We start from the raw sequence: 26,221 nt of genomic DNA on the forward strand, positions 1-26,221 counted from the left end.
AATGTGTGCACGTTGTTGACCATATATCTGTTTTCTCAAGTTAAGGGCACACCAATGGGCTGAGTGTGGGGTCCCTCCCTCTCACCCTCATTTCAGATATGACCTTTCTTTTGAGAAAACAAGGATCTATATTCCAGTAAGTGACAGGTTGGCACATCACCTAGATACAGCTAAATAAACAAACAAGAAAGAAAATCTATGGAACATTTCAAGCATTCATGGAGAGCTTTCAAAATGGAACTGGAACAATGAGTTAGCCTCGGGGGAAAAGTGATCATGTCGGTATGTTTATATTAGACAGAAAGGAAGCCCTCATTGTCATTGTCAGGGATGTATTTTCACAGTAACCACTTTGACAGTACTGTCTCTTGACAATAATTCCTTGGGTATACTTGTTACCTCCACAGATATGAACGTCTTTATAGACAGAAAGCGGACCAAATGATCTCTCAGTTCATCTTTTAGACTGCTAGATCTTGGCCAACACTACATACCCAGGAGTTCTTTGGGAGTAGGGGTTATCCAGTAGGGGTTATCCAACTTCTAAAAACAGACGTTTGGAAGAGATCGTCTGATGGGGGGGGGGGGGGGGGGGGAAAAGATGTGGAGGGGTTCATTGTCTCTTCCTGTAAGCGTCCCGGTCCAGTAAAATACAGCGTTGGGTACAGCAATAGGCCGCGGTTATTAATACGAGGGGAGGCGCGCTTTGCTCGACAAGCACCAACACGCGGACGCATTACCTCCACGGCTGGCTATGGCAAAGATGTACGCTGCATTCCTCTGCCCACAAACCCAGGCTTTTCTCTAACCAACAGAGCAGAGGAAGTAGTTGGGAGATGTCTCACTTTAGAGCAAGATAGTGAGTTCATGTGTATTTGTTGTGGACTTGTTCAGTAATGTCTGTGCTAACTTGTGTTTTTCTCCCTCTTTGGAGCTTGGATAGGAGTGCATGTGATGGACACATTTACCCTTAGCATGTATCCTCTGTCGTTTCATCAGCTTTTGCTCCAGACCTGCTGCTCTCTCTAGTGCTGAGCAATTAGAGCGCAGCACTTTTAATGATGACATTAAAATGATTTTAGAGGTTTATAATGGAAATTCCAAAGCCAAAAATAATGAACATTCAATTGCCAAAACATTCAAAATATTCCATAGTCTCTGTCATGTACACATTGGGTAGACATCAAAAGAAAAATAGGAAATTACTATGAAATAATATAATATTTCAGTTGTCCATATTACTAGTTTTTTGTTGATGACTATTCTTTTTTATTCCTGAAGCCATCATCTCATATCTGCTTAGGCAGTAGCAGTCAGCCAGCCAGGCCATCTACCGTTATATCTCTGTGCTCCCCATACTGTACTGTCTTTAGTCATCCTATTTAGCTAGGCTAGCCTGCCGAAATACAATATGTTGAAGAGCTATCCGACGAAAACATTTGACTAGTTTCACCGTTAGTAGTGACACACCCCAACATGTCCACCTCTGTAGACTTTGGCCCTAGAATGAGTGACCCTTCTATTGGTCATGTTGTGAATTCATGTAAATTATTAGAGTTAAAAAAACAAAAGCTATTAACGAACCCATAATAAGTAATATCATGTTGTGAGTGTTTAGAAGTACCCTACAACAGCTCTTTTGAGGATATTTTGTTGTAACTGCAATCTGCATGTGGTTACATAGAGTGTCACTGTTTTCTAATGCTATTAACTCCAACTGGAGTGAACACAGGCAAAGGTGATATATGCTCTGTAGAAAAGACTTCCAATTGAGAGCCCTCATTTTCCTCATAAAAGTCCCCTGTTGCTTCCCCCCATTTCAGGCCGACCCCAGCACAAGGCTTGGGCTGTAAATTATTTAAGCAGACATTTGGCTAACATGTCTCACTCACAGCAGTGGAGTTGAATAAAGCAATTTGTCAATCCCCAAACACTTCCAAAAATATGATTATATCTGTAATGATTGCAGCCCTCGAGGTGTGAGGCAGTTTAGCACTTCAGATGTTGTCTCACTTAAACTGTAATGGAGGAACCTGTAGTATTCAAAGAATGATGGGAGCTTATTTCAGCCAAAGCGTATCTGCTCTGGAAGCTCTTATCAAGATGAATTGAACCCATTTACAGCTAAACGGTGTGTGACAAGTGCTATATTTTGCTGCCTCACTTTGTGCCAATGTGATTGCTTCTGCACATTGTCTAAGGTACATGTGTCTGTCAACGCACAACCTCTGTAATTTATATCACAAGGCAAAATATGAAAATACAGCCTATATCATACTAACAGAATCACCTGAACATGTTGAGTTGATCATTTATGTAGAGTACAGTGTTTTGAATATTCTATTTTGGAAAACGCTTTTATTTAAATTGCTACATATTCATAGTATTATGTATTGTTTTGCAATGTACTGTATATGTTCAAATACATATTGTACTGTATATGTTCAAATACATATTGTTTATTAATATAGACACGTAGTTTACTCTCTTGTCCATAATCGTAAGTGTCAACATCACCTCATTAGAACGGTTTGAAGTATAGCAGTCGCTTTTGCTCACAAAATCGAATCAAATCAAATGTGTCACGTGCTTCGTGAACAACAGGTATAGACTAACAGTGAAATGCTTACTTACAATGCAGATTGAAAGAAAATGGAGAAATAATAGAAAAGTAATAATAAATTCACAATGAGTAACGATAACATGTCTATACTCACGGGGTACCTGTACTGAGTCGATGTGCAGGGGTACGAGGTAATTGAGGTAGATATGTACGTACAACTAGGAATAAAGTGACTAGAGAACAGGATAGATAATAAACAGTAGCAGCAGCATACAGTGCATTCTGAAAGTTTTCAGACCCCTTTACTTTTCCCACATTTTGTTACCTTACAGCCTTATTCTAAAATAGATTAAATACACATTTTTCCTCCTCAATCTACACACAATACACCATAATACACCATAGAAATGTATTCAAAATTAAAAACCAAAATACCTTATTTACATAACTATTCAGACCCTTTGCTATGAGACTCGAAATTGAGCTCGGGCCATCCTGTTTCCATTGATCATCTTTGAGATGTTTCTACAACTTTATTGGAGTCCACCTGTGGTAATTTCAATTGATTGGATATGATTTGGAAAGACATACACCTGTCTATAGAAGGTCCCACAGTTGACAGTGCATGTCAGAGCAAAAACCAAGCCATGAGGTCGAAGGAATTGTCCGTAGAGCTCCAGGCAGGATTGTGTCTAGGTGCAGATCTGGTGAAGGGTACCAAAACATTTCTGCATCATTGAAGGTCCCCAAGAACACAGTGGCCTCCATCATTCTTAAATGGAAGAAGTTTGTAACCACCAAATCTCTTCCTAGAGCTGGCCGCCTGGCTAAACTGAGCAATCGGGGGAGAAAGGCCTTGGTCAGGGAGGTGACCAAGAACCTGATGGTCCCTCTGACAGAGCTCTAGAGTGGCTCTGTGGAGACGGGAGAACCTTCCAGAAGGACAACCATCTATGCATCACTCCACCAATCAGTCCTTTATGGTAGAGTGGCCAGATGGAAGCTACTCCTCAGTAAAAGGCACATGACAGCCCACTTGGAGTTTGCCAAAAGGCACCTAAACGACTCTCAGAGAAACACCCTGAGAAACAAGATTTTCTGGTCTGATGAAACCAAGATTGAACTCTTTGGCCTGAATGCCAAGCGTCACATCTGGAGGAAACCTGGCACCATCCCTACGGTGAAGCATGGGGGTGGCAGGATCATGCTGTGGGGATGTTTTTAAGCGGCAGGGACTGGGAGACTAGTCAGGATTGAGGGAAATATGAACGAAGCAAAATACAGAGAGATCCTTGATGAAAACTTGCTCCAGAGTACTCAGGACCTCAGACAGGGGCGAAGGTTCACCTTCCAACAGGGCAACGACCCTAAGCACACAGCCAAGACAACGCAGGAGTGGCTTCGGGACAAGTCTTTGAATGTCCATGAGTGGCCCAGCCAGAGCCTCGACTTGAACCCAATCGAACATCTCTGGAGAGGCCTGAAAATAGCTGTGCAGCGACACTCCCCACCCAACCTGACAGAGCTTGAGAGGATCTGCAGAGAAGAATGGGAGAAACTCCCCAAATACAGGTGTGCCAAGATTGTAGTTTCATACCCAAGAAGACTCGAGGCTGTAATTGCTGCCAAAGGTGCATCAACAAAGCACTGAGTAAAGGGTCTGAATACTTATGTAAATGTGATATTTACATTTTGGGGGGGATTGTGTGTAGATTGATGAGGGAAAAAACAATTTAATACATTTTAGAATAAGGTTGTAACGTAACAAAATGTGGATAAAGTCAAGGGGTCTGAATACTTTCCGAATTAACTGCATGTTTATTTTATTCTATTTATTTCACCTTTATTGAACCAGGTAGGCCAGTTGAGAACAAATTCTCATTTACAACTGCGACCTGGCCAAGATAAAGCAAAGCAGTGCGACACAAACAACACAGAGTTACACATGGAATAAACAAACGTACAGTCAATAACACAATAGAAAAGTCAATGGACGGTGTGTGCAAAGGAAGTAAGATTAGGGAGGTAAGGCAATACATAGGCCATAGTGGCGAAATAATTACAATTTAGCAATTAAACACTGGAGGGATAGATGTGCAGAAGATGAATGTGCAAGTAGAGATACTGGGGTGCAAAGGAGCAAAAATAAATAAATAACAATATGGGGATGTGGTAGTTGGGTGGGCTATTTACAGATGGGCTATGTACAGGTGCAGTGATCTGTAAGCTGCTCTGACAGCTGATGCTTAAAGTTAGTGAGGGAGATATTAGTCTCCAGCTTCAGTGATTTTTACAGATCGTTCCAGTCATTGGCAGCAGAGAACTGGAAAAGGAAAGGCTTTGGGGGTGACCAGTGACATATACCTGCTTGAGCATGTGCCACAGGTGGGTGCTGCTATGGTGACCAGTGAGATGAGTAAGGCGGGGTTTTACCTAGCAAAGACTTATAGATGACCTGGAGCCAGTGGGTTTGGCGACGAATATGAAGCAAGGGCCAGCCAACGAGAGCATACAGGTCACAGTGGTGGGTAGTATATGGGGCTTTGGTGACACAACGGATGGCACTGTGATAGACTGCATCCAATTTGCTGAGTAAAGTGTTGGAGGCTATTTTGTAAATTACATCGCCGAAGTCAAGGATCGGTCGGATAGTCAGTTTTACGAGGGCATGTTTGGCAGCATAAGTGAAGGATGCTTTGTTGCGAAATAGGAAGCCAATTCTAGATTTAATTTTGGATTGGAGATGCTTAATGTGAGTCTGAAAGGAGAGTTTACAGTCTAACCAGACACCTAGGTATTTGTAGTTGTTCACATATTCTAAGTCAGAACCGTCCAGAGTAGTGATGCTAGACGGGCTGGCAGCGATCGGTTGAAGAGCATGCCTTTAGTTTTACTTGCATTTAAGAGCAGTTGTAGGCCACGGAAGGAGAGTTGTATGGCATTGAAGCTCGTCTGGTGGTGTGTTAACAGTGTCCAAAGAAGGGCCAGAAGTATACAGAATGGTGTCGTCTGCGTAGAGGTGGATCAGAGAATCACCAGCAGCAAGAGCGACATCATTGATGTATACAGAGAAAAGAGTCGGCCCGAGAATTGAACCCTGTGGCACCCCCATAGAGACTGCCAGTGGTCCGGACAACAGAACCTCCGATTTGACACACTGAACTCTGTCTGAGAAGTATTTGGTGAACCAGGCGAGGCAGTCATTTGAGAAACCAAGGCTGTTGAGTCTGCCGATGAGAATGCGGTGATTGACAGAGTCGAAAGCCTTGGCCAGGTCGATGAAGACGGCTGCACAGTATTGTCTTTTATCGATGCCGGTTATGATATCATTTAGGACCTTGAGCGTGGCTGAGGTGCACCCATGACCAACATGTGATTCATCAAAAAGTGCAAAAGGAGTCAATGCAGATTTGGTTAACTATAACTAACTATTTAGCAGTCTTATGGCTTGGGGGTAGAAGCTGTTCAAGGTCCTGTTGGTTCCAGACTTTGTGCATCTGTACCGCTTGCTGTGCGGTAGCAGAAAGAACAGTCTATGACTTGGGTGGCTGGAGTCTTTGACAATTTTCAGTGCCTTCCTCTGACACCGCCAGGTTTAGAGGTCCTGGATGGCAGGTAGCTTGGCCCCAGTGATGTGCTGGGCTGTCCTCGCTAGCCTCTGTAGCGCTTTGTGGTCGAATGCCAAGCAGTTGCCATACCAAGTGGTGATGCAGCCAGTCAAGATGCTCTCAGTGGTGCAGCTGTATAACTTTTTGAGGATCTGAGGGTCCATGCCAAATCTTTTCAGCCTCCTAAGGGGGAATAGGCGTTGTCGTGCCCTAGACCAGCTCCACTACAGCAGGGTTTCCCAAAGTTGGTCTTGCCCCCCCGGGTGGTTTTGTTTAATGCCCTATCACTACACAGCTGATTCAAATAACCAACTCATCATCAAGCTTTGATTATTCTAATCAGCTGTGTAGTGCTAGGGCAAAAACTAAACATTCACCCAGGGGGGCCCCAGGACCGACTTTGGGAAACCCTACACTACAGCCCCCTCGATGTGAATTGGGGCGTGCTCGGCATGCACCTGGCTTCAAATGCGATTTTTGGACAGAACATGAAGAAATTGTAGCATACGTGTAGCACTTTCTTTGACCAAAGGAAAGACTGTCCTCTTTATGTGTTCTGAACACTAATTAAACAACGGTTCCCCAGACAACTCATCTAGCAGAGAGAACAGTTGCTGTTTGGCCCCACTTAACGTAGCATCTGCACCTTCACATTTTGCTAAGGTAGGAAACAATACAGATCTTCTTGCAAAGAATATTTGCCATTTTATTTATTTTTCAAAGGATTGACTTATAACTGACAGCACCTAACACCCAGGTGTTCAACCTGGACTCAGGGGTAGACGTAACATAGTTAACATAAATCATTGAGACTCCAATTAGTATGATATGTTATGTTTCATATGTTATGTATTACTTTGTGGATGTCCATCATCCATTTCATATGATATGTTACAATATGTTACGAAATTTGCTAAATGTATGATAGGTTACAATTTCCAATTTGTTGTGGCTAATGTTAGCTAGGTGGATAACGTTAGCTAGGCTAGGGGTTCGGGTTAAGGTTAGGGTTAGGGTTAGGAGTTTGGTTAAAGGGTTAGGGTTAGCTAACATGCTAAGTAGTTAAAAAGTAGTACTAGTTGCAAAGTAGCTAATTAGCGAAAATTGTCCGTGATGAGATTTGAACACGTAATCTTTGGGTTGCTAGACATTCATCTTGTATGCCTACCCATTGCCTAATGTAACCTTCTGTCTTGTGAAACCATACCAAATGTAACATATCATACTAATTTGTGTGTCCTAGATTTACATTTACTAAGTTACAAATAGTCTATGAGACCAGGCTAAGGTGTTATTTTACTGCCTATTTAAGCGAAGTCAATTTATCTATTTTTGCAACATTGCTGTGCATAAATCTTGACATGCATGCATCACTTTGCCCATCATCGCAGTTAATATCATGATGCACATTAGTCAATATAACTAGTGTTTAGTGAGCTTTAGTGAGCAATAAAGGAAATCCATTGATGCAGATTTCACAGCTAAAATGTAGGTTATAACAGTGTTTTCCCTCAAAACGAAGAAACTCAAGCAACAGCAACAGAAACTCCAGAGGTGTCGACTAATCCAGTATTTTACAGTGGGTGGAGGTATCAGTCTGGACGCCTTTTTTTCATCTTCAATTCTACATCTGGAACGGAACATTTTTTCCTTCTGCAAATAACCTCTGCAGCAAAAAACCCAGACAGGTAGTTAGAGCTGATTGGTCATGGATGGATTTTTTTCCCCTCTCTCCTTCTCTCTCTTTTCCTCTCTACAAAGCCCAGAGGCTAGTATTTCACTGATTACAGAGTCCCCCCATTTGAATGGCCGTTTGTGTATTGTCAGAACAAAGGGGTGAGGAGGCTCTAAAGAGGTGCTAGACAGGGGAATGGATTGGGCTCAACCATTAGGCTGAGTGGAGTTGCAGGTTGAGGCTAGCTGCAGGGGCACCCTCCTGCGCTGAGGGGGGGGGGGACTCCTACCTACCGTGGCTGCTGCTATCCCTAAGTAAAGCTACATGGCTAACGGGCGGTCCATCAGAAGGGGCATCTTATTGAACCCTAGTCACACAGATGACCTCGAGGAGTGAAGCGGGACTACTTTCTCAGGACCCACTATTACCTGAGGAAGTATACTCGCCCACCCCACAGTTTAATAGCAATTAGTTGGGTTGATCCATTTTGTTGACAGGTTTTGACCTTTAAACACTCACTAAATACTTTTCGCACGCTGACTTGAAGGTAAGGACTTAAAATCAAAGTGTTTACCGCCTTAGGTGGGTTGACTAGGTCATGAGGTTGGAGGGCTGTGGTGTGGCATCGACACAGGGGTACAATCTCAGAAGATTATTTTTGGATGTGTTTTTAATTTGTTGTTGAAGTTCTAAAATGGTTATGCATTTATAGAAACGTATTTCACTGTAAGCGCAGCTGTATAACAATTTTTCTAACATGCTTTCCAGTCTTCAAAACTGAAAGCTGGGAGTATGGTTTGAGTTAATGCGCTCTGGCCAGGTTGTTATCAGTTATCACTTTTTAGAAGTGGCGGGGACATAATTGTATTTTTTTTTTTTTATCTAGTCGGATAAACACTCCAAACAGCCGACGCTCGGAGGCATCCGCATGGTCCTTAAGCACACCGTTGCCTCATTTTGTATCACATTCCAATGATAAAACTGTGGGGGTGGGGGACAAAAATGCAATTTCAGAATGTGGGGTGGACCTGTCCCCCCCGTCCCCAGTGAAAGTTGCACCCCTGACTGTTATGCCACATTACCAACAACCAGCTCCTTGATTTGGTAATTACAGCAACCCAACAAACAATTAAGGGGTCATTTCATTTCGATGCAGAAAAACTTCAAGAGCTGACAACAAATCAATCATATCACTCAGCATTGGTTTGAAAGCATAAATAAGCACCCAACATTAGCCTCTGCTGTCCAAGTGACTCTTAATATTCTGCCAAAGATACAAAATGGGTCAGAAAGCTAGAAGTATGTGGCTCAAGGACCAGTGTTATGAAATGATTGTTTTTACTACATCATGACACTTTTTGGCAGTTGTGTTTTTCACCATCCATTAACCTGGAGCCTGAGAGTAATTGTTCAGAATCATTAAGAGGAGTTTAGTGAGGCGTGAAAATACATCATGAAATCTATAACATGTGTTAACAACTAGTGACAAGTGAGCCATACTGTGTGTTGGTGGTTTTGGACAATTTAAGACCTCTGTTGAACTGAGAGGGGGAAATATCATCATTAGTGTACTGAAGCTAATGAATATGTTAATATGTTCTGCATGTATCGCGGTGCTCTGAGATGATTTGTCGAGGAGCAACAGTTTAATTATCACCTCACACTCACATTACCTCTTTCTCTCTCTCACACACACACACTGTGGCCCCCAACTTCAAGGCACACACACCCACACACACTGTGGCCGCCAACTTCAAGGCAAAACCTAGATGCCGTAAATGACTCCAAGCAAACAACGTGTGATGGGGGACAAATTACAAAATGCTTCCCTTTTCTTCAAGGCGACGCTTCAAGGCTCTCTCTCCTTCTCTTTCAGCGACACTCTTCTGGGCACTGTCTCCATCACCCTATTGCACAGCGAGGTGTCGCGACCCCGTGGTGACCTGCTCCTGACTAGCCAACGTTACGCCGCGGGACTCCGGGGGCCCAGGGCCAAAGAGCCAAGCCAACAGTGTGAAAGGGGCCGCCAATATACTAATGGGGTGGGGTTGATTCCTGGGAGATGAGAGGAAGAGGCTGTCCCCGCCTCTTCACACGCTCGTTGGGCTGTGACTTGGAGTGAAAAGGGTCTGGACGGCTTATACGAGCCACTAGGCCCTCTTCGGCCGTCCCCTCACCTTGAAAATTCAATAGGATGCAGATGCCCCCCGAAACCCCCCACCCGATATGTTCGTGTCGGAGATGAAAGTGGGAAGTGAGGGGGAGAAAGGAGGTGGCGGGGGGGTTCTTGCACTAATGTAGTACATTGGGCTTCACTTACAGACACTGCCAAGTTCTTTTGTCAAGCTTAAAGGCCTGCTAGGTCCTTTGAACCCCTGGCTCACCGCCCTCGGATAGCTTTTTCCACCCCACCTTTTTTTCCTACCGTCAATGAGATATTCTCCACATTCCTGATGACCGTCTGGACACAGTCTCAGAAACATCTACTGGTAGTGGTGATGGTGGAAAGCCGCAATGCTTTTTGTAGCAAATTCTCATTCGCGGCTGTGGGGTTTAAACCAAGACCTTAAGCTTACCTGCTTGTTCCTTTCTTCACTCAGTCAGTTCAGTAGCTGTGGGTAACCTAATCCTAACTCTTGAGTTGCTGGCTTGACTGCCCATCTCCCCCTCCTCAGAGGGATTGAGACAGCTCCCCATTCATAAAGCTCAACTCTAGTCATTGTCAACCAGTAGGCCCAACCTTCCAACCAATACAATTCTCAATGGTTAGTCACATTTCTGACCAAACTTCATAGCCCCTTTGTGTAAATGCTAAATTGACTTTCCAAGAATAAATCTGACATAAGTCGTAGTTTGTGTGGCTTAATGTGACTGATTAGAGTCAACGGTCAATGTATCCAACCTCCTAGAATAAACTATGGAATGGAAGAGTTACTCCATGTGCCATACATATCTGCTGTAACGTGGTTCTACCGTGAAAATGTGCAGGTAAACAGTGTGCAGGAGCTTCTGTTGAAGCTTGCCACAAGTGTCACACAGGTGAGCACATCAAAGACACAGCTCTGTTCACCCTGTGCCATAGCTCTTCATTTATACTTTCAAGGCATTGTCACAAGCCTGTGCTTTAAAGGTGATGAGTGACTACTCAATGCTGGCTCCTTTGTGCAGTTTCGTAATTATTGTTTATTATGCCTGTGGTTTTAGTCACTTTTCAACCAGCTTCATTTTGGACTGCCAGCCAATGCTTCAAACATAGTCTTTTGTTGATTATAACTTACTTTGGATGTACACCAAATGGAAGCCCCAGGTCAATCTAATCATCAGATGTGCACTCATTGTGTGTTTATTTAACGGTTCCTATCATAAATTATTATATTTTGTGCAATTAGGGTTTTTGAATTTCGTCATTGGAGGACATCGTTTATTATTGGAGTTTGAAATCTGATAATACACATGCATTTTACATAGGTACAGAATTGAATAACATTTGTTGTAATAGCCTATTTTGGAATTATACTGATTCACACAGTCACCCTTGTTCTTACAAGCTATTCAAAGTGCAATCCACTATAGTTTCAATTGATACCACTAACTCTATAGGGACATTTTAAACGCAATGAGGATGGAATGCTGTAGTTCCCGTTGTAATAGGACAATAAATGAAAATCACACAATGGTCCTAAGTGGCGGGAGGGATGTGGGGTCATTCCACTGCGAGTTCAGAGGGCCTCGTAAACACATTCACACCTCTCTTTCATTTAAATGCAGGATAAGTTATAGCACATTATTGAAAAATCGAGTTCCACAACAACCTGCATTTCAATGCTGTCTGGGAGAGCTAAGCCCAATCCACAAACGACGTGGCCTCCAATATAACCACAAAACAAGGGAAGCCGAAAAGTGTCATTGTGTTCTGAAAATACGACTCACACACTCTTTCTCAACTCTAGACAAAGGTAATACAACAAAACATCAGCAAATATATATCTAATATCAATAAATATAATGAACTAATTAGTGATGGTTACGCCATTAATAATATTGGAAAATAATATGGGGGAAAAACTGATTTATGAATCATAAAAAATGTGATTCCAGTTTTCTTTTTAGAAATCCAGTAGGTCTATTCTCCCAAGTAGGGGTGGCAGGTAGGCTAGCGATTGAATTGGGCCAGTAACCAAAAGGTCGCTGGTTCGAATCACTGAACCGACTAGGTGAAAAATCTCTCGATGTGCACCTGAGCAAGGCACTTAAATCGCTCTGGATAAGAGCGTCTGCTAAATGACTAAAATGTAAAGTAGCCTAGGCTATTTTTGTGAACTTGAAATAGGCCTAAACCTGCATTTAAGGAAATATCCCTTATCGAATTGCTCCAAATAAAATGTATATACAGAAGTTTCTAAAATGTTGAAAACAAGTCATCCATTCGTGAGTCCCTCCTTGTAGCCTACCAACTCCCTCCCAAGCACCATCATTTATGACTAGAGGAAAACATTCTCCAAACTGATGGTCTCTCAAAAATTACCCTATCAGGTGCACACCGCGGACAAGTTTCCACCCACCAACAACTAAAAAACTGACTGTGCCCAAATCCTTAGCCGCAGACACTCTACTGACAGGCATTAAACCATCGCCCCTGCTACGAAGGTCTTCCGCTGCGTTTGATTCAGATGTAATAGTTATACTCTATGGATATCACTGAAGTTTTATCACAACTTGAGGTATACCCCATAACTTAAAAAAAAAAATCCTATTCAATTTTACGCACTTGTCCCCTTTTGCCCTTTTTCCAATGTGGAGTCGGAAGATTAACATGATCCATGCAAAGTGCAGATATCCCCAGGTACGCACGGAATTGAAATACATCTGATCTTTGGAGCAGCACCTTTGGGAGCAAAGAGGGTGCGCGCAATGGATTTTTAAACAAGGGGAAATATACTAAGCAATGGTTGCAAATTGAATATTTCCGCGCCCAGCAAGATACCACGGTCTACACAGCCCGTGAGAGCGGAGCGAGGAGATTTGGAGGGGGACAAGAAACAATAGGCTATATTTTTTCCTCTGGATCATTTTTTTTTTACAAGGAAGCACCTAATGTTGCATTCAGTGACATTGTTGCACTCCAGTTGTTTATCATTACACTGGGATTCAAAGGCACCTCCGGAATTGTTCGCATAGTTTAAGGACGCTGGCGGGTCTATCCTCTACTTCTCTCGGGGCTTTAAAACTGTGGAAACAGGTGTATTTCAGCAAGTCAACATGTCTCTTCTGCCTTCGAGGTTCATATACCTGTAAGGATTCCATCTTTCTATTCCTTTCGTTTCTCAAAACACGTACATTCTTACCAATAGAAGTCGCTAAAAGCTAGTTACTACCCTTGTCATCCATTTAGGCTATAGTGTTTATATTTAATGTTATTGCTTGTGATTAACCCCCTCCTTCTCTCTCCAGGTGTTTACATTTTCTGGTCCTCTATTTCCAGCTCCAGGTAGGTTGATTCGATTGTTCAGTTTTTGGACAGTGTGTGTGTGTGTGTGTGTGTGTGTGTGATTTTGCGGCACCCATTCTGGATTTATTATGAACAAATCGTTATCATATAATTGGATACTTGCAAACTGGAAAATACTGTGGTTAGGAGCGCTGGTTCTTTTTCTGAGCTTTGTCTTTTTACTTTTTAATATGACTTTAATTACATAAGATTAACACAATTCCCTAATTAAAGTTGTATTGTTCATTTAATAAAAATACAAGCATAGTAACTCTACCCTTGTTTAAATATGACATTTATGGTAAGGAAATAGTAATGTAGAAGAAACGACCCCACTGCGCACCTTACTCTAATGAACGAGGAGTCCTCGAGTGCATCAGATAAGCGCACAGCGCACCATTGCGCCAGGCAACCAGCGTTGAGGCATGGAAAAAACTGACATGTAGCCTGAAGAAATTTAAAGACATTTAGATCAGGATCATTTGCGATTTTGATCATTTTCAGTGTCGTGGATCTATTCGGTAATAATATAAACTCCACGAATCGCGCGCCTTTTACGCATGCGATTGATTTGTTAAATTGGTTGTCTGTAGCCTACCTTTCATGCAAAACTCAAGTCAAAATCGACATGATGTATTATTATGTAAAGTAATATTCTGCACGGTGTTAGATTCAATTTCTTAACTGTAGCTTAATATGAACAATGAATGTATTTCCGTTTTAGGCATGCTTGTAGGCTATTGGTTATTTTTTGTTCATGATATGTGACATATGAACATGAATGTAAAACATCTAGACATTTGACATTATGTATTTGGTTTAAATTAATGTCAGATATAAAGGGTAGTTAGGAAACCACCATGTTATATTGCTGGATACAGTGAGAGGCAGTGGTTAGCCCACATCCTGCTTCCATGCCTCTGTTGTTGGGGTTAGTTTTATAGTCGAGTCAGTATCATATACCGAGTTGATACCAATCAAACCTCTCCAGGATTACAGAGAACTACTAGAATTGTTTCACCTTTTTCACCCTGTCTTCAATTTAAAGCATATGTGAAAATTTTAAAAATATTGCTTCTATTTATACAGGGCTAAGTAATTACATACAATGCACCCAATCCTTTCCCCTCTGATTGACGTGATAAGATGTCATGAAATCTAGTTTGAAATCTTAAAAAATACTTTGGATTTCAAAAAAACAACACTCATGCCAACCTAATTATTGATGGAGAGGCCAATCCATCCAACGAGGCAGCAATAGGTGAAGACAGAGAGTAGAATCCCCCTTTTACCTCTTGGATTTCACATCTCTGTCAGAGACACCACATCTCTGTCAGAGATGTTCCTTAATAAATATGTCAAGGGATCATGATTATAAAACCTGGCATTCCCATTTCATAATAAAAGTGGACATTTTTACAAAGACACCACTAAAAAACAAGACACAACTGGGTAATGTGAGGGTTTGTGCTCTGATTGTTCCAAAGGAATTGGAACAAACAATGCTAAAGTGTTACTGTCTGATTTCTCCCCTGTCCTAGATAGTAATACAATACTAGTGTTTAAATTCTGATATAGTTCTTACTTTGTATGACTAATTGCTTCTGTAATGAAGATGTGGGCCAGAAGGAAGTCTCATAGAGGCTTTGCTGAAGACAAAACCCTCTAGATAGACCAATACAATTATGTAGCACAACCTTGATGGCAGGTAGACTGTGTTATGCAGATAGTAAAGCGTATCTGAGATGCAAGGGGACTAAGCTTCCCAGTGAAGATGGTGCCAGACTTTTGAAGTTTCAACCATATCCATTTTCGGGCCGTCTTTGAAAAGGGAGACTGGCTCGATAAAAAATGTTGTCGATTGCATTAACCTCAGCCCTCTGCAGAGGCTTGCCTTTTTTCCTCCATGTGAAATGAAACGGTCTACAAAACAAACCTTTATGTTTGTTTAGAGATGGAGAGATTTGGCACAAATCCCTCAGCAGTAGTTATCCCCCCCAAAAATGTTTTAGTTCATGCTGGCTTGGTGGTTAGCTTTTGGGGCGGTGGGGATAGTATGACGATGTCCTTCTAGGTTGTGGAGAGTTATGGATGCTCTATTTAGATGCTCTATTGGTTTTGAATGCTCTTTTGGTGTTGTAGAGGCTCTATTTAGATGCTCTATTGGTTTTGAATGCTCTTTTGGTGTTGTAGAGGCTCTATTGGATGCTCTATTGGTTTTGAATGCTCTTTTGGTGTTGTAGAGGCTCTATTAGATGCTCTATTGGTTTTGAATGCTCTTTTGGTGTTGTAGAGGCTCTATTGGATGCTCTATTGGTTTTAAATGCTCTTTTAGTGTTGTATAGGCTCTATCGGATGCTCTATTATATGAACTTATGAGGTGTATCATAATAACTGTTAATGTTCCTCCCCTCTAAACATTGACTCAATTCAAAGGAAGTTTGATAAAGATATTTAAATAAGATTTGCTTATTGATTAAGATGCATGTTTTCTTGAGGCAAATGACTTTCTTTGAGTTGAATATTAAAAAGTGACATACAATTGTTTCATATTTTGATTAATATACTTGCGATAGTATTTCCAAAACTAACTGTGTTATGTAGTTCCTTTAATGTTTGCTGACACCATTTTTTTTACTGAGAACAGCCATAACGTGGCTTCAAACAACTGGGATTTGTATTCAGATCAGTGGTTTGTTTTCCCCTTTTGTATTAAAGATTTGTTCTACCCTGAGCATATTTCCCCACTCATTCACTAAATGTCATTCATTTGCTGAGGTTAAAATAACAAGGAGTAGGAGAATGTAATGTGTATATAATTAGCCACCTGAGAGAAGCTACATAAAAGGCCATTACTATGTAATTACCACATGATACAGCTGGGGAACAGGATCTTGGCGTGAATTGAGATTTCAGGGGTTTTGAAAGTGTACATTTTCCTTCCCATCCACATATGGGGTTGGGTGACAGGGCGCTCAGGCTGCATGTATTTGGATGTGTTGTCGAAGTCAGCTATTTAAAAAAAAGAAAGTAGGCCCTTAGGCAACTTGTAAGTGCAGAACAGACCTTTGCATTCATTCTAACGGCGTGAAATATTTGAATAGGGGAGTTTATGTTACGAGATGCTCCCTCCTAGTGTGTTTTTATGGTACGAGCTGCCTCTCGCCATCGCATCCATGTCTCCACTGTGATTTATAGGCCTTACTGGGCCCTAGGGCAGATATATTTTTGATGATAGTGTAACAGGTCTGAATGCTTCAGGTGTATAATTGCTAGTGGCTTGCTTGCTTGTGTAAATGGAATACTGGTTTCTCAATATGGCCCCAGGCAAATAGTAAATAGCTGCCTCAATACAAAGACATGCAATAATAATGAAGCACGTAGCATGTTGCGCTTTTGTTCTCTTCAGCTTCTGCAGTATGTGCCCTTTGAATTTGTTCGCAATGCCGCACAGTTAGATCAGCTTACAACATCCAAGCAGAGCTTCATGACAGAGTACCTAGTAAAAGCTGCTCCATGAACACCTGTGTCATGTCTTTCTCCTCCAGGAATCACAACAGAGCTCAGCTGATTTTAGGATCTATATCGAGAACCACACGCGGAACCCGGACGACCTGAGCCGGAAGCAGATCCGCATCTACCAATTGTACAGCCGCACCACGGGCAAGCACGTCCAGATCCTGGGCAAGAAGGTCAACGCCAACGGAGACGATGGGGGCAAGTACGGTACGGGAGAATTCCTGTGCACTTCACTTACAGACACTTGAGCCAGTTCTCCTCATCAATGGTCTTTACTGTGGGAATTATCCCATGTGAACCAGGATTCATTGGACCTATTTTGGACCGCTACTGGTCAGAGTTGGGGTTACATTTCTAACTAGTGAACTTTGACCCTAACTCCGCTACTTACTGATTGCTTGGCTAAGCCATTAAGATGATGAATAGTGTGGGAATTTGAGGCTGTAAGCATGTCTGCCACTGATAAAGCGTGGCTAGATGTATATATTGTCTTCATTCATTGAATCTCAGCTGTGTTCCTTCCACTGTTCTGGTCAGTGACCATACTGAGGTGGGAATACAGCTGATTGTTGTCATGGGAAGTAATTCTGCGTGATGCCTGGCATAGTGGTTTCCAAGTCTACAGAGGGTCTATCAGTTTCTACATTCACTACAGTTTCTACAGTCACTGTGTGCATGGCACATATTCTATTCAAAGTCGGACGGTGGTCTAGGTGCGTTTGTATGGGAGTGCTTGCCTGTTTGCGCTCACATGTATGATTTGCCAACAAACAGTCAGTCGGCTGTAATGTTGCCGGCCCGAGTCGACCTCACTGTTGTGTCGACTGTGTTCAGTCACAGATATGCTGAGGCGAGGTTTCCTCTCGTTGCTTGTTAGAGCTTGAGTGGAAGCAGATTCAATGTTTCCCATGAAGACTTGCCAACCCTGCCCCCTCAGCCCCAGTACCTGGCACCTGTGAACTCCCTGACACTGATTTAACAGGAGGCTTGGGAAGACACTCTTCTCTCATCTCTGCACTAATCCTCACTCAGTCATAACAGCAACCGCACAATGGAGGGTCAGAAAGCACGGCTGAGAAATGGAGCCGCAGCTACAACAAGGTCAGCTACCCCACATATACACGCGGATAAGAGGGAGTTATAATTCTCCTCAGGCAGGAGTGCTTGCCTTCAAGAAATGTGGTATATATAACGTGTCACATGCAATCCCACATAATTGATGTCACCGTTTGTCCTACTAGGATAGCATCTTATATCTATATCTAAATGCATAGGTATTTGTAAAAATGTGTTAAAATCCACGTCAGTGCTGGTAAATGTTTTTTAAAGGAAGTTGTTGTACCTGTAGTTTTCAGTTGCACTCGCACAAGTCCGCCCTCGGCACAGTCGTTTGAGAGCCAGCACTGAAAATGCTGTGGGGCTTCTATAGCTTGGCTACAGTGAGCAACACTAAACTAAAACCACTTCAAGCCAGGCTATCACAGTACAGCTTGCTTTTTACCTTTGTAGTATGAAAGGGATGGAAGAGGGTCAGCTAAGTGGGGACTTGTGGCGCTCTCTGTCCCAGCTTCTCCAACTCCTCTCAGGAGCTCTATTGTATTTCTCAAACCAGGCCTCCTGTGAATTCAGAGAAGTCTCACCACTGTCATGTTATCCTCGTTTCTCCCTGGTTGAGAGGGATGTCTTCTTCCCTCTCTCTCTCTCAACGTCAGTTCTCAGACGAGTTTCCCACTCCCCTTCCCATCCAAGATTGTTTAAAGGGACAATTTTGGAGATGCCCCTCCCCACACCTCCTGGCTCCCCCCTCATGCCTCCGTTCCCTTGAGTGCCACTGAATAGACCAGTGTGTTAAACAGATGGATCATCTTTAACTTTTTGATTGAGTGAGCACAGACTAAAGAGAACCTGAAACCTAATCCTGAGGGCGCGTAACCCCTCCAGAATGTTTGGCAGATCTCTTGCCCGCGAGGAGCGAACAGAAACAAAGCTGACCCCACAGGGGTGAAGGTTGTGACAGAGCAAAAGAAGCCGCTGGTGTGCTTGTTTAGAATGGATCATTTCAAATGTAACGGCAGCTTACCATTTTGTTTTGGCACATATGTTGTTGTGTAAACTTTATCACTGCAGGAAGATGATACTGCATTGGTTTCTACCTCTCTGGGGTTTATGGTAAATTATCAAACAAATTTTTAATCGGTTAAAACTGTTCATGGACTGTATCAACTCAATGCATGTAAGTGTTTGAAAATAATTATCAAGTTGTGTTTCTCTTTCACCGTCTAGCTCTTCTTATTGTTGAGACGGAAACCTTTGGGAGCCATATTCGAATAAAAGGGAAGGAGAGTGGGCATTACATCTGTATGAACAAGAATGGCAAAATAGTTGGAAAGGTAAGCATATCCTTGGTTGTCACTCTCTTGCCAAAGAACGAGGAAAATCTAACTCAATGAAATACAATTGGGCCTATTCTATTTTCTTGTGTTTTCTAGTGATAATAACAGAGAACACCTAAAGAGACACCCCAGTGTGCACATTACTATACCCAACCATAGAAACATGGTTTTATGTGTGATTAAGTTCCCTTTTTAGCAACACTAAGACATTCATAATAATACACATCAATGTATGAAGAATCTACAGGTAACTGCCCAAATAATGGAAACACTTGAGTAAATGAGGGATATAAAGTATGTTGAAAGCAGGTGCTTCCACACAGGTGTGGTTCCTGAGTTAATTAAGCAATGAAAATCCCATGATGCTTAGGGTCGGTCATGTATAAAAATGCTGGGAAGACCATTATTTTGGTTACCATGACAATGCCCCAATCCACAGGGCACGAGTGGTCACTGAATGATTTGATGAGCACGATAATAATGTAAACCATGGCCGTGTCAGTCACCAGATCTCAACTCATTTGAACACTAACGGGAGATTCTGGAGCGGCGCCTGAGACTGCGTTATCCACCACCATCAACAAAACACCAAATTATGGAATTTATTGTGGAAGAATAGTGTCACATCCTTCCAATAGAGTTCCAGACACTTGAATAATTTATGCCCAGGTGAAGCTGTTCTGGCACATGGTGGCCCAATGCTCTATTAAGACATTTTATGTTGGTGTTTCCTTTATTTTGGCAGTTACCTGTATGTTCACTTGCGTAACATACAAGCCATAATGGAGAGTGCTCACTCAGTATAAAAATGATTAAAAACCCTTTGATAAGTAACCCGTGCCTTTCTTTTGACACTTCATCAGTCAATTATAGACTGCAATCCTCACAATGATCACAATGCTTTGAAAGTCTAATGCCCACATAGGAGGGACGCCATTGCAATTATACCTCTTGTTCACCAGGTGGCGCCATGTAAAATAGCAGCATGTACACTCCCCTCTGTATTTGTCTGGACAGTGAAGCTAGAATTATACATTTGGTCCGACACTACAGCATTTTGGATTTGAGATCAAATGTGTTATATGAGGGGACATTACTGAATTACTGAATGTCACCTTTTATTTGAGGGTATTTTCATACTTATCTGTTTTACCGTTTAGAATTTAAATCACTTTATATATCGAGCCCCCCCATTTGAAAAAGTTTTTGTTCATAAGTATTTGGACAAATGAACTTATAGTGTATTGAAGTAGTCACAAGTTTAGTATTTGGTCCCATATTCCTAGCACGCAATGACTACTTCAAGCTTGCGACTTTACAAACTCGTTGGATGCATTTGCAGTTTGTTTCAGTTTCGGATTATATTTTGCCCAATAGTACCTGAATGGTGAATAATGTTTTGTGTCATTTTGGAGTCACTTTTATTGTAAATAAGAACAGAAGATGTTTCTGAAAACTTCTACATTAATGTGGATGCTACCATGATTACGGATAATCCTGAATGAATCCTGAATAATGATGAATGACAGAGGCATAAAGATCATACCCTCAAGACACACGAATCTCTCACCATTACCAATAACAGGGGAGGTTAGCATTTTTGGGGTGGTATGATCTTTGTTCATCTGTAACTTTCTCACTCATCATGATTCATTCATGATCATAATCATGGGAGCATCCACATTAATGTAGAAGTGTTCAGAAACATATTCTATTCTTATTTACAGTAAAAGCGACTCCAAAAGGATACATTATTCAACATTCAGTTCCTATTGGGCAAAAGATAATCTGAAACACAACCAAAACAAGCTGCAAATGCATCCAACAAGTTTGTAGAGTCACAAGCTTAATGTAGTCATTGAATATGAGACCAAATACTAAACTTTTGACTACATTAATACATTATAAGTGAATTTTGTCAAAATATTTATGACATCTTAAAATGGGGGGCTAGATATATACAGTGCTTTTATTTCTAAATAGTAAAACAGATATGTATGTAAATACCCTGAAATAAAAGGTGACATTCTGTACTGTTGCCTCATATAAAATTTTAAGGGCTCTATTGAATAAGATCCGCTTTACCCAACATCTGCATCGTGGTTGTTTTGGCGGTGTCGGAGGTGGAACTGCTTTACAACTGCCAAATCCACAAGAGGCTCCTGGCATTATACCTAAAGCGGACATTGCCATTGGCTGCACGGAGTTGCATTAAAGGGATACGTCAGGATTTTGAAAATGAGGCCCTTTACTTCCCCAGAGTCAGATGAACTTATGGATACCATTTTTATGTCTCTGTGTCCAGTATGAAGGAAGTTAGAGGTAGTTTCGCAAGCCAATGCTAACTAGCGTTAGAGCAATGGCTGGAAGTCTATGGGTCCCATAGACTTCCAATCATTGCGCTAACGCTAGTTAGCATTGGCTCGCGATACTACCTCTAATTTCCTTCACATTGGACACAGAGACATAAACATGGTATCCACGAGTTCATCTGACCAAAATCCCGAAGTATCCCTTTAAGAGAAATCTCATGCAGCCTTGTTTACAAGTCAGAACACAGGATTGTGACATGTGATCTACACCTCCATTAGGCTGATGGAAATCCTAATTATTTTGTCTAATGATTTTCAATTTGGGCGTAATTATTTCTATATAGCCTACACTTTCTCGTTCTGAACTTCTAACGCAAGCGGGACTGGTGTGGCTCCATGACAATGATCAAGAGCAGCTGCTCACAGATTTGACAGCTCCAACACAGTTACACCTCAGACACAGCCAAAACAGCTATGCGGGTGTCGGTTATCGCCGGTTAACGCTTGATCTGATTGAGTCTTGCTTCCCTGTCTAAATACATGCATAGGGGAGTGTACATCACAAAAAAAGTATTATTCTTTTTAAACACACACACAGCTTAAACTTACAAATGCAAGGTGTGAAATGTCCAGTAACGTTTCTGTGTCCTTAAAAGAGCTATACCTCAAATGCAACTGTAGTAGTTCCATCTCTTTCTGGCTTATATGACATATAGCAATGTTCTTTGGCAGTAGGTAAAGTAGATTTCCTTGATGTTTTGCCATTGTGGAAGGCGGAAGTCATTGTTTCACAGTGTTAGAAACCAGGTGCTAAGTGTCTAACATGTTGTTTTCTTTGCAGCTCAATGGAAGGAACCAGGAGTGCGTCTTCGTGGAAGAATTCTTGGAGAACAACTACACAGCTCTCGTGTCAGCCAAGTACAAAGGCTGGTACCTGGGCTTCAACAGGAAGGGGAGGCCCAAAAAAGGATCGCGGACCACACAAACACAACAGGAAGTGCATTTCATGAAACGCCACCCAAAGGGTAAGGTGGATCCACTGGAAGAGTTTCGTTTCACTACAGTAACTAAGCGGACACGAAGGGCACGCCGCCTAAAACACAACCCCAAAACAAACTGATTGTCCAATGGACAGCACACGCACTGTTGTTTCAAAGGCCATGTAAAGCTTGTTGCCTTAAAACCCCTTAAAGACTTATGTAAAAAGAACGACGACAAAAAATTAAAAAAAATTCAGAGGTTTTATTTTTATATTTCAGGAACATTGAACATCTCCCAACTGTTGGATGTTTCTGGGTAATTGTTATAATGTGTCTGTTATTTTATTTATACTGGATAAACTAAGGACGACAAAGGACCCTTATCGCCACCATCTTCTGCTCCTTTGAATTGCAAACTGAAGGCATCCTTCTGACAATGAGGGTGGAAGCATGAGTTTATAAATGTTATAAAAATCATCCACTAGATTTTATTGGAATACCTGTCAGTTTTGTTTGTGTTACCCCAGACAACATGGATCCCATATTTTCCACTGGAATCGGGACGCCATGGAGACGAAATGGAGAGAGGTGACAATGGCAGGTGAAACAGTTTACCTAGATAACTGCGTAGCTTTGAGTGCAACATGTGACAGTGCCCCCTCTCTCTCCCTCAACTCGCCCTCTGTTGATACCTTCTGACTCGTGGCCTACTCTGGATGGAATGCGCTGAACACGTTGTGCACAGTGTGATTTCTTTGACATTTTAGTGTGCAACCTATGATTCAGCCGAACACAACATGCTTTGACTAGCCAGACATCAGACAGACGGGGTTATAGTTTTGTTTAACCTGAGTTGATGTGGCTCAGAAGTTAACTGAGACAGAAACACTGACACTGTTAAAATGGGAAATGTAATATCCCACCTTTTGCCTTCCTTTCCTTAGTGTGGTAGAATGGTTGAAAAAGACTAATGAATACTGGACAGCTTCTCAAACATTGCCGTACAAGTATATGAGGTTATCTTATATATATATATTTTGACACAGAGCAAGCTATCTGGTATTATTACCATCTGCATCCACCAATTTACCCTGCTTTTCATAGGCCTACAACCAAAAGGTGGATTGTATCACTGGTTGTTCATGGTGCACCCAAGCACCCATGTTCAAAGAGACATCCCCAAAACTCTTCATCTCTAACATTGTGTTCAATCAAGCCAGTTATATTGTCGAGAGCACTGAATTGTTATAATGCGTACTAGGAAAGGTATATATTCATCCTACCCACCCACTATCTCCGTATTGTAAGACCTAACTCTTAAACCCTGAGAACCATACAACGAGAAATATGCTTATTTTGGATTCGGGGAACAGGTTGCGGCCATCACTAGACCTGGCAACCAGAGGAGTTGTGATCCCTACAGAACAATGTTGACCATTTTACCAGTGACGACAAAGTTCAGCCTCTATTCCTGGGTACAGCTGTAGTAGCCTATATATTTGTCTACCACCTGACAGGTTTTGTATGAGATGCTACTAACAACATGACACATTTATGAATTTTTAAAATGTATGCAAAAATAATTTTATGACTATTATAAGATATTTATTGCCTTTCTTTGTAAATACAATGTGATGAATTTATTTGGCCTCTGTTAATAAAATGAGGACTATATTTAAAAAAGGTATTCTATGTGTTTATAGTTGTGGGGCAAATACTGTACATGTGCCTTTTCTCTCCTAGATATTGGGGTTATATAAATTCACTGGTAACTACTTTCCCATAGAACTTTAGACTAATGTTGTAGCTATCACTTGGTCAGACATTGAGTACATTCCCTTCTCTGCATACTGCCAAGGTATGCATTTTCATATACAAACCTTAAAGTGTGAAGGCTTCTTCTAACAGCAGTAGATTTCTATGTTGAGAAAGGTTGCATTGCGGAATCATTGGAAGAGCTAACCCATTTAATCCCGAATTTTTCCCAGACATGAAAATATCCAAATCAAGTGTCATTAGTAACCCTTTGAAGTAATCAATCATTCTTTTTTGAAATTTTAATGGAAAAGTAGGTGAAAAAGTGTGTTTTATGGTCGGTCACAATTGTGACCGGTGGGATAATGTTACGTATACTAAATTAACATATTTCTCCTATGCAGTTATCAAAGTTCTTATAAATCCCAACCCAGTTATTAACACATTTAAAACTCTGTCACTGGCTGTCCCCAGCCTTGCCTCTAGAATGCCCCGTCACATTCTAGTGTGACTATTTTACACATCAAAAACCCTTATACAACACGTTATGAACACTGAGAGCAAAGACAAAAAACAACCATCAATGTATTTCAACATTGTTACTTTATTGTAACATTGTTACTTTAGTGCAACATGTATTGAAACATTAATATTGTAACTTTATTGTAACATTTGAACTTGTACTTTAGTGCAATATTCATTGTAACATTTTAGTGCAACATTCACTAACAACTGTATAGCAGTCGTGTGATTCATTCCCACTGAACATAAAGGTAACATTTAGGATAGAGGTAGCCTGTAGAATATGCATTCAAATAGAGGCCTACACTGAACAAAATACAATTATATATATACAGTGGGGAGAACAAGTATTTGATACACTGCCGATTTTGCAGGTTTTCCTACTTACAAAGCATGTAGAGGTCTGTAATTTTTATCATAGGTACACTTCAACTATGAGAGACGGAATCTAAAACAAAAATCCAGAAAATCACATTGTATGATTTTTAAGTAATTAATTTGCATTTTATTGCATGACATAAGTATTTGATACATCAGAAAAGCAGAACTTAATATTTGGTACAGAAACCTTTGTTTGCAATTACAGAGATCATACGTTTCCTGTAGTTCTTGACTAGGTTTGCACACACTGCAGCAGGGATTTTGGCCCACTCCTCCCTACAGATCTTCTCCAGATCCTTCAGGTTTCGGGGCTGTCGCTGGGCAATACGGACTTTCAGCTCCCTCCAAAGATTTTCTATTGGGTTCAGGTCTGGAGACTGGCTAGGCCACTCCAGGACCTTGAGATGCTTCTTACGGAGCCACTCCTTAGTTGCCATGGCTGTGTGCTTCGTGTCGTTGTCATGCTGGAAGACCCAGCCACGACCCATCTTCAATGCTCTTACTGAGGGAAGGAGGTTGTTGGCCAAGATCTCGCGATACATGGCCCCATCCATCCTCCCCTCAATACGGTGCAGTCGTCCTGTCCCCTTTGCAGAAAAGCATCCCCAAAGAATGATGTTTCCACCTCCATGCTTCACGGTTGGGATGGTGTTCTTGGGGTTGTACTCATACTTCTTCTTCCTCCAAACACGGCGAGTGGAGTTAGACCAAAAAGCTCTATTTTTGTCTCATCAGACCACATGACCTTCTCCCATTCCTCCTCTGGATCATCCAGATGGTCATTGGCAAACTTCAGACAGGCCTGGACATGCACTGGCTTAAGCAGGGGGACCTTGCGTGCGCTGCAGGATTTTAATCCATGACGGCGTAGTGTGTTACTAATGGTTTTCTTTGAGACTGTGGTCCCAGCTCTCTTCAGGTCATTGACCAGGTCCTGCCGTGTAGTTCTGGGCTGATCCCTCACCTTCCTCATGATCATTGATGCCCCACGAGGTGAAATCTTGCATGGAGCCCCAGACCGAGGG

General features: G+C 41.7%; 1 protein-coding gene across 3 annotated transcripts in view; it reads left to right on the top strand.

Moving 5' to 3' along the window:
• fgf24 (fibroblast growth factor 24) overlaps positions 1 to 24,221 on the top strand; it is a 30,933-nt gene extending 6,712 nt beyond the window's left edge. Inside the window, exons 1-5 of one of the 3 annotated variants that reach the window (XM_071398956.1) lie at positions 9,427 to 13,137; positions 13,298 to 13,334; positions 16,883 to 17,060; positions 19,137 to 19,243; positions 22,400 to 24,221. In XM_071398956.1, the coding sequence (XP_071255057.1) occupies positions 13,106 to 13,137; positions 13,298 to 13,334; positions 16,883 to 17,060; positions 19,137 to 19,243; positions 22,400 to 22,678 (633 nt within the window). In that variant the 5' untranslated portion in view covers positions 9,427 to 13,105 and the 3' untranslated portion in view covers positions 22,679 to 24,221. Of the gene's footprint in view, positions 1 to 9,426; positions 13,138 to 13,297; positions 13,335 to 16,882; positions 17,061 to 19,136; positions 19,244 to 22,399 lie in introns of those variants that run through there. The other 2 variants (XM_071398957.1, XM_071398958.1) reach the window with 2 other exon arrangements.
• Positions 24,222 to 26,221: the final 2,000 nt, after the last annotated feature.

The sequence above is a fragment of the Salvelinus alpinus genome, chromosome 4 (genome assembly GCF_045679555.1).
Source record: "Salvelinus alpinus chromosome 4, SLU_Salpinus.1, whole genome shotgun sequence".
In the NCBI taxonomy this organism is placed as follows: domain Eukaryota; kingdom Metazoa; phylum Chordata; class Actinopteri; order Salmoniformes; family Salmonidae; genus Salvelinus; species Salvelinus alpinus.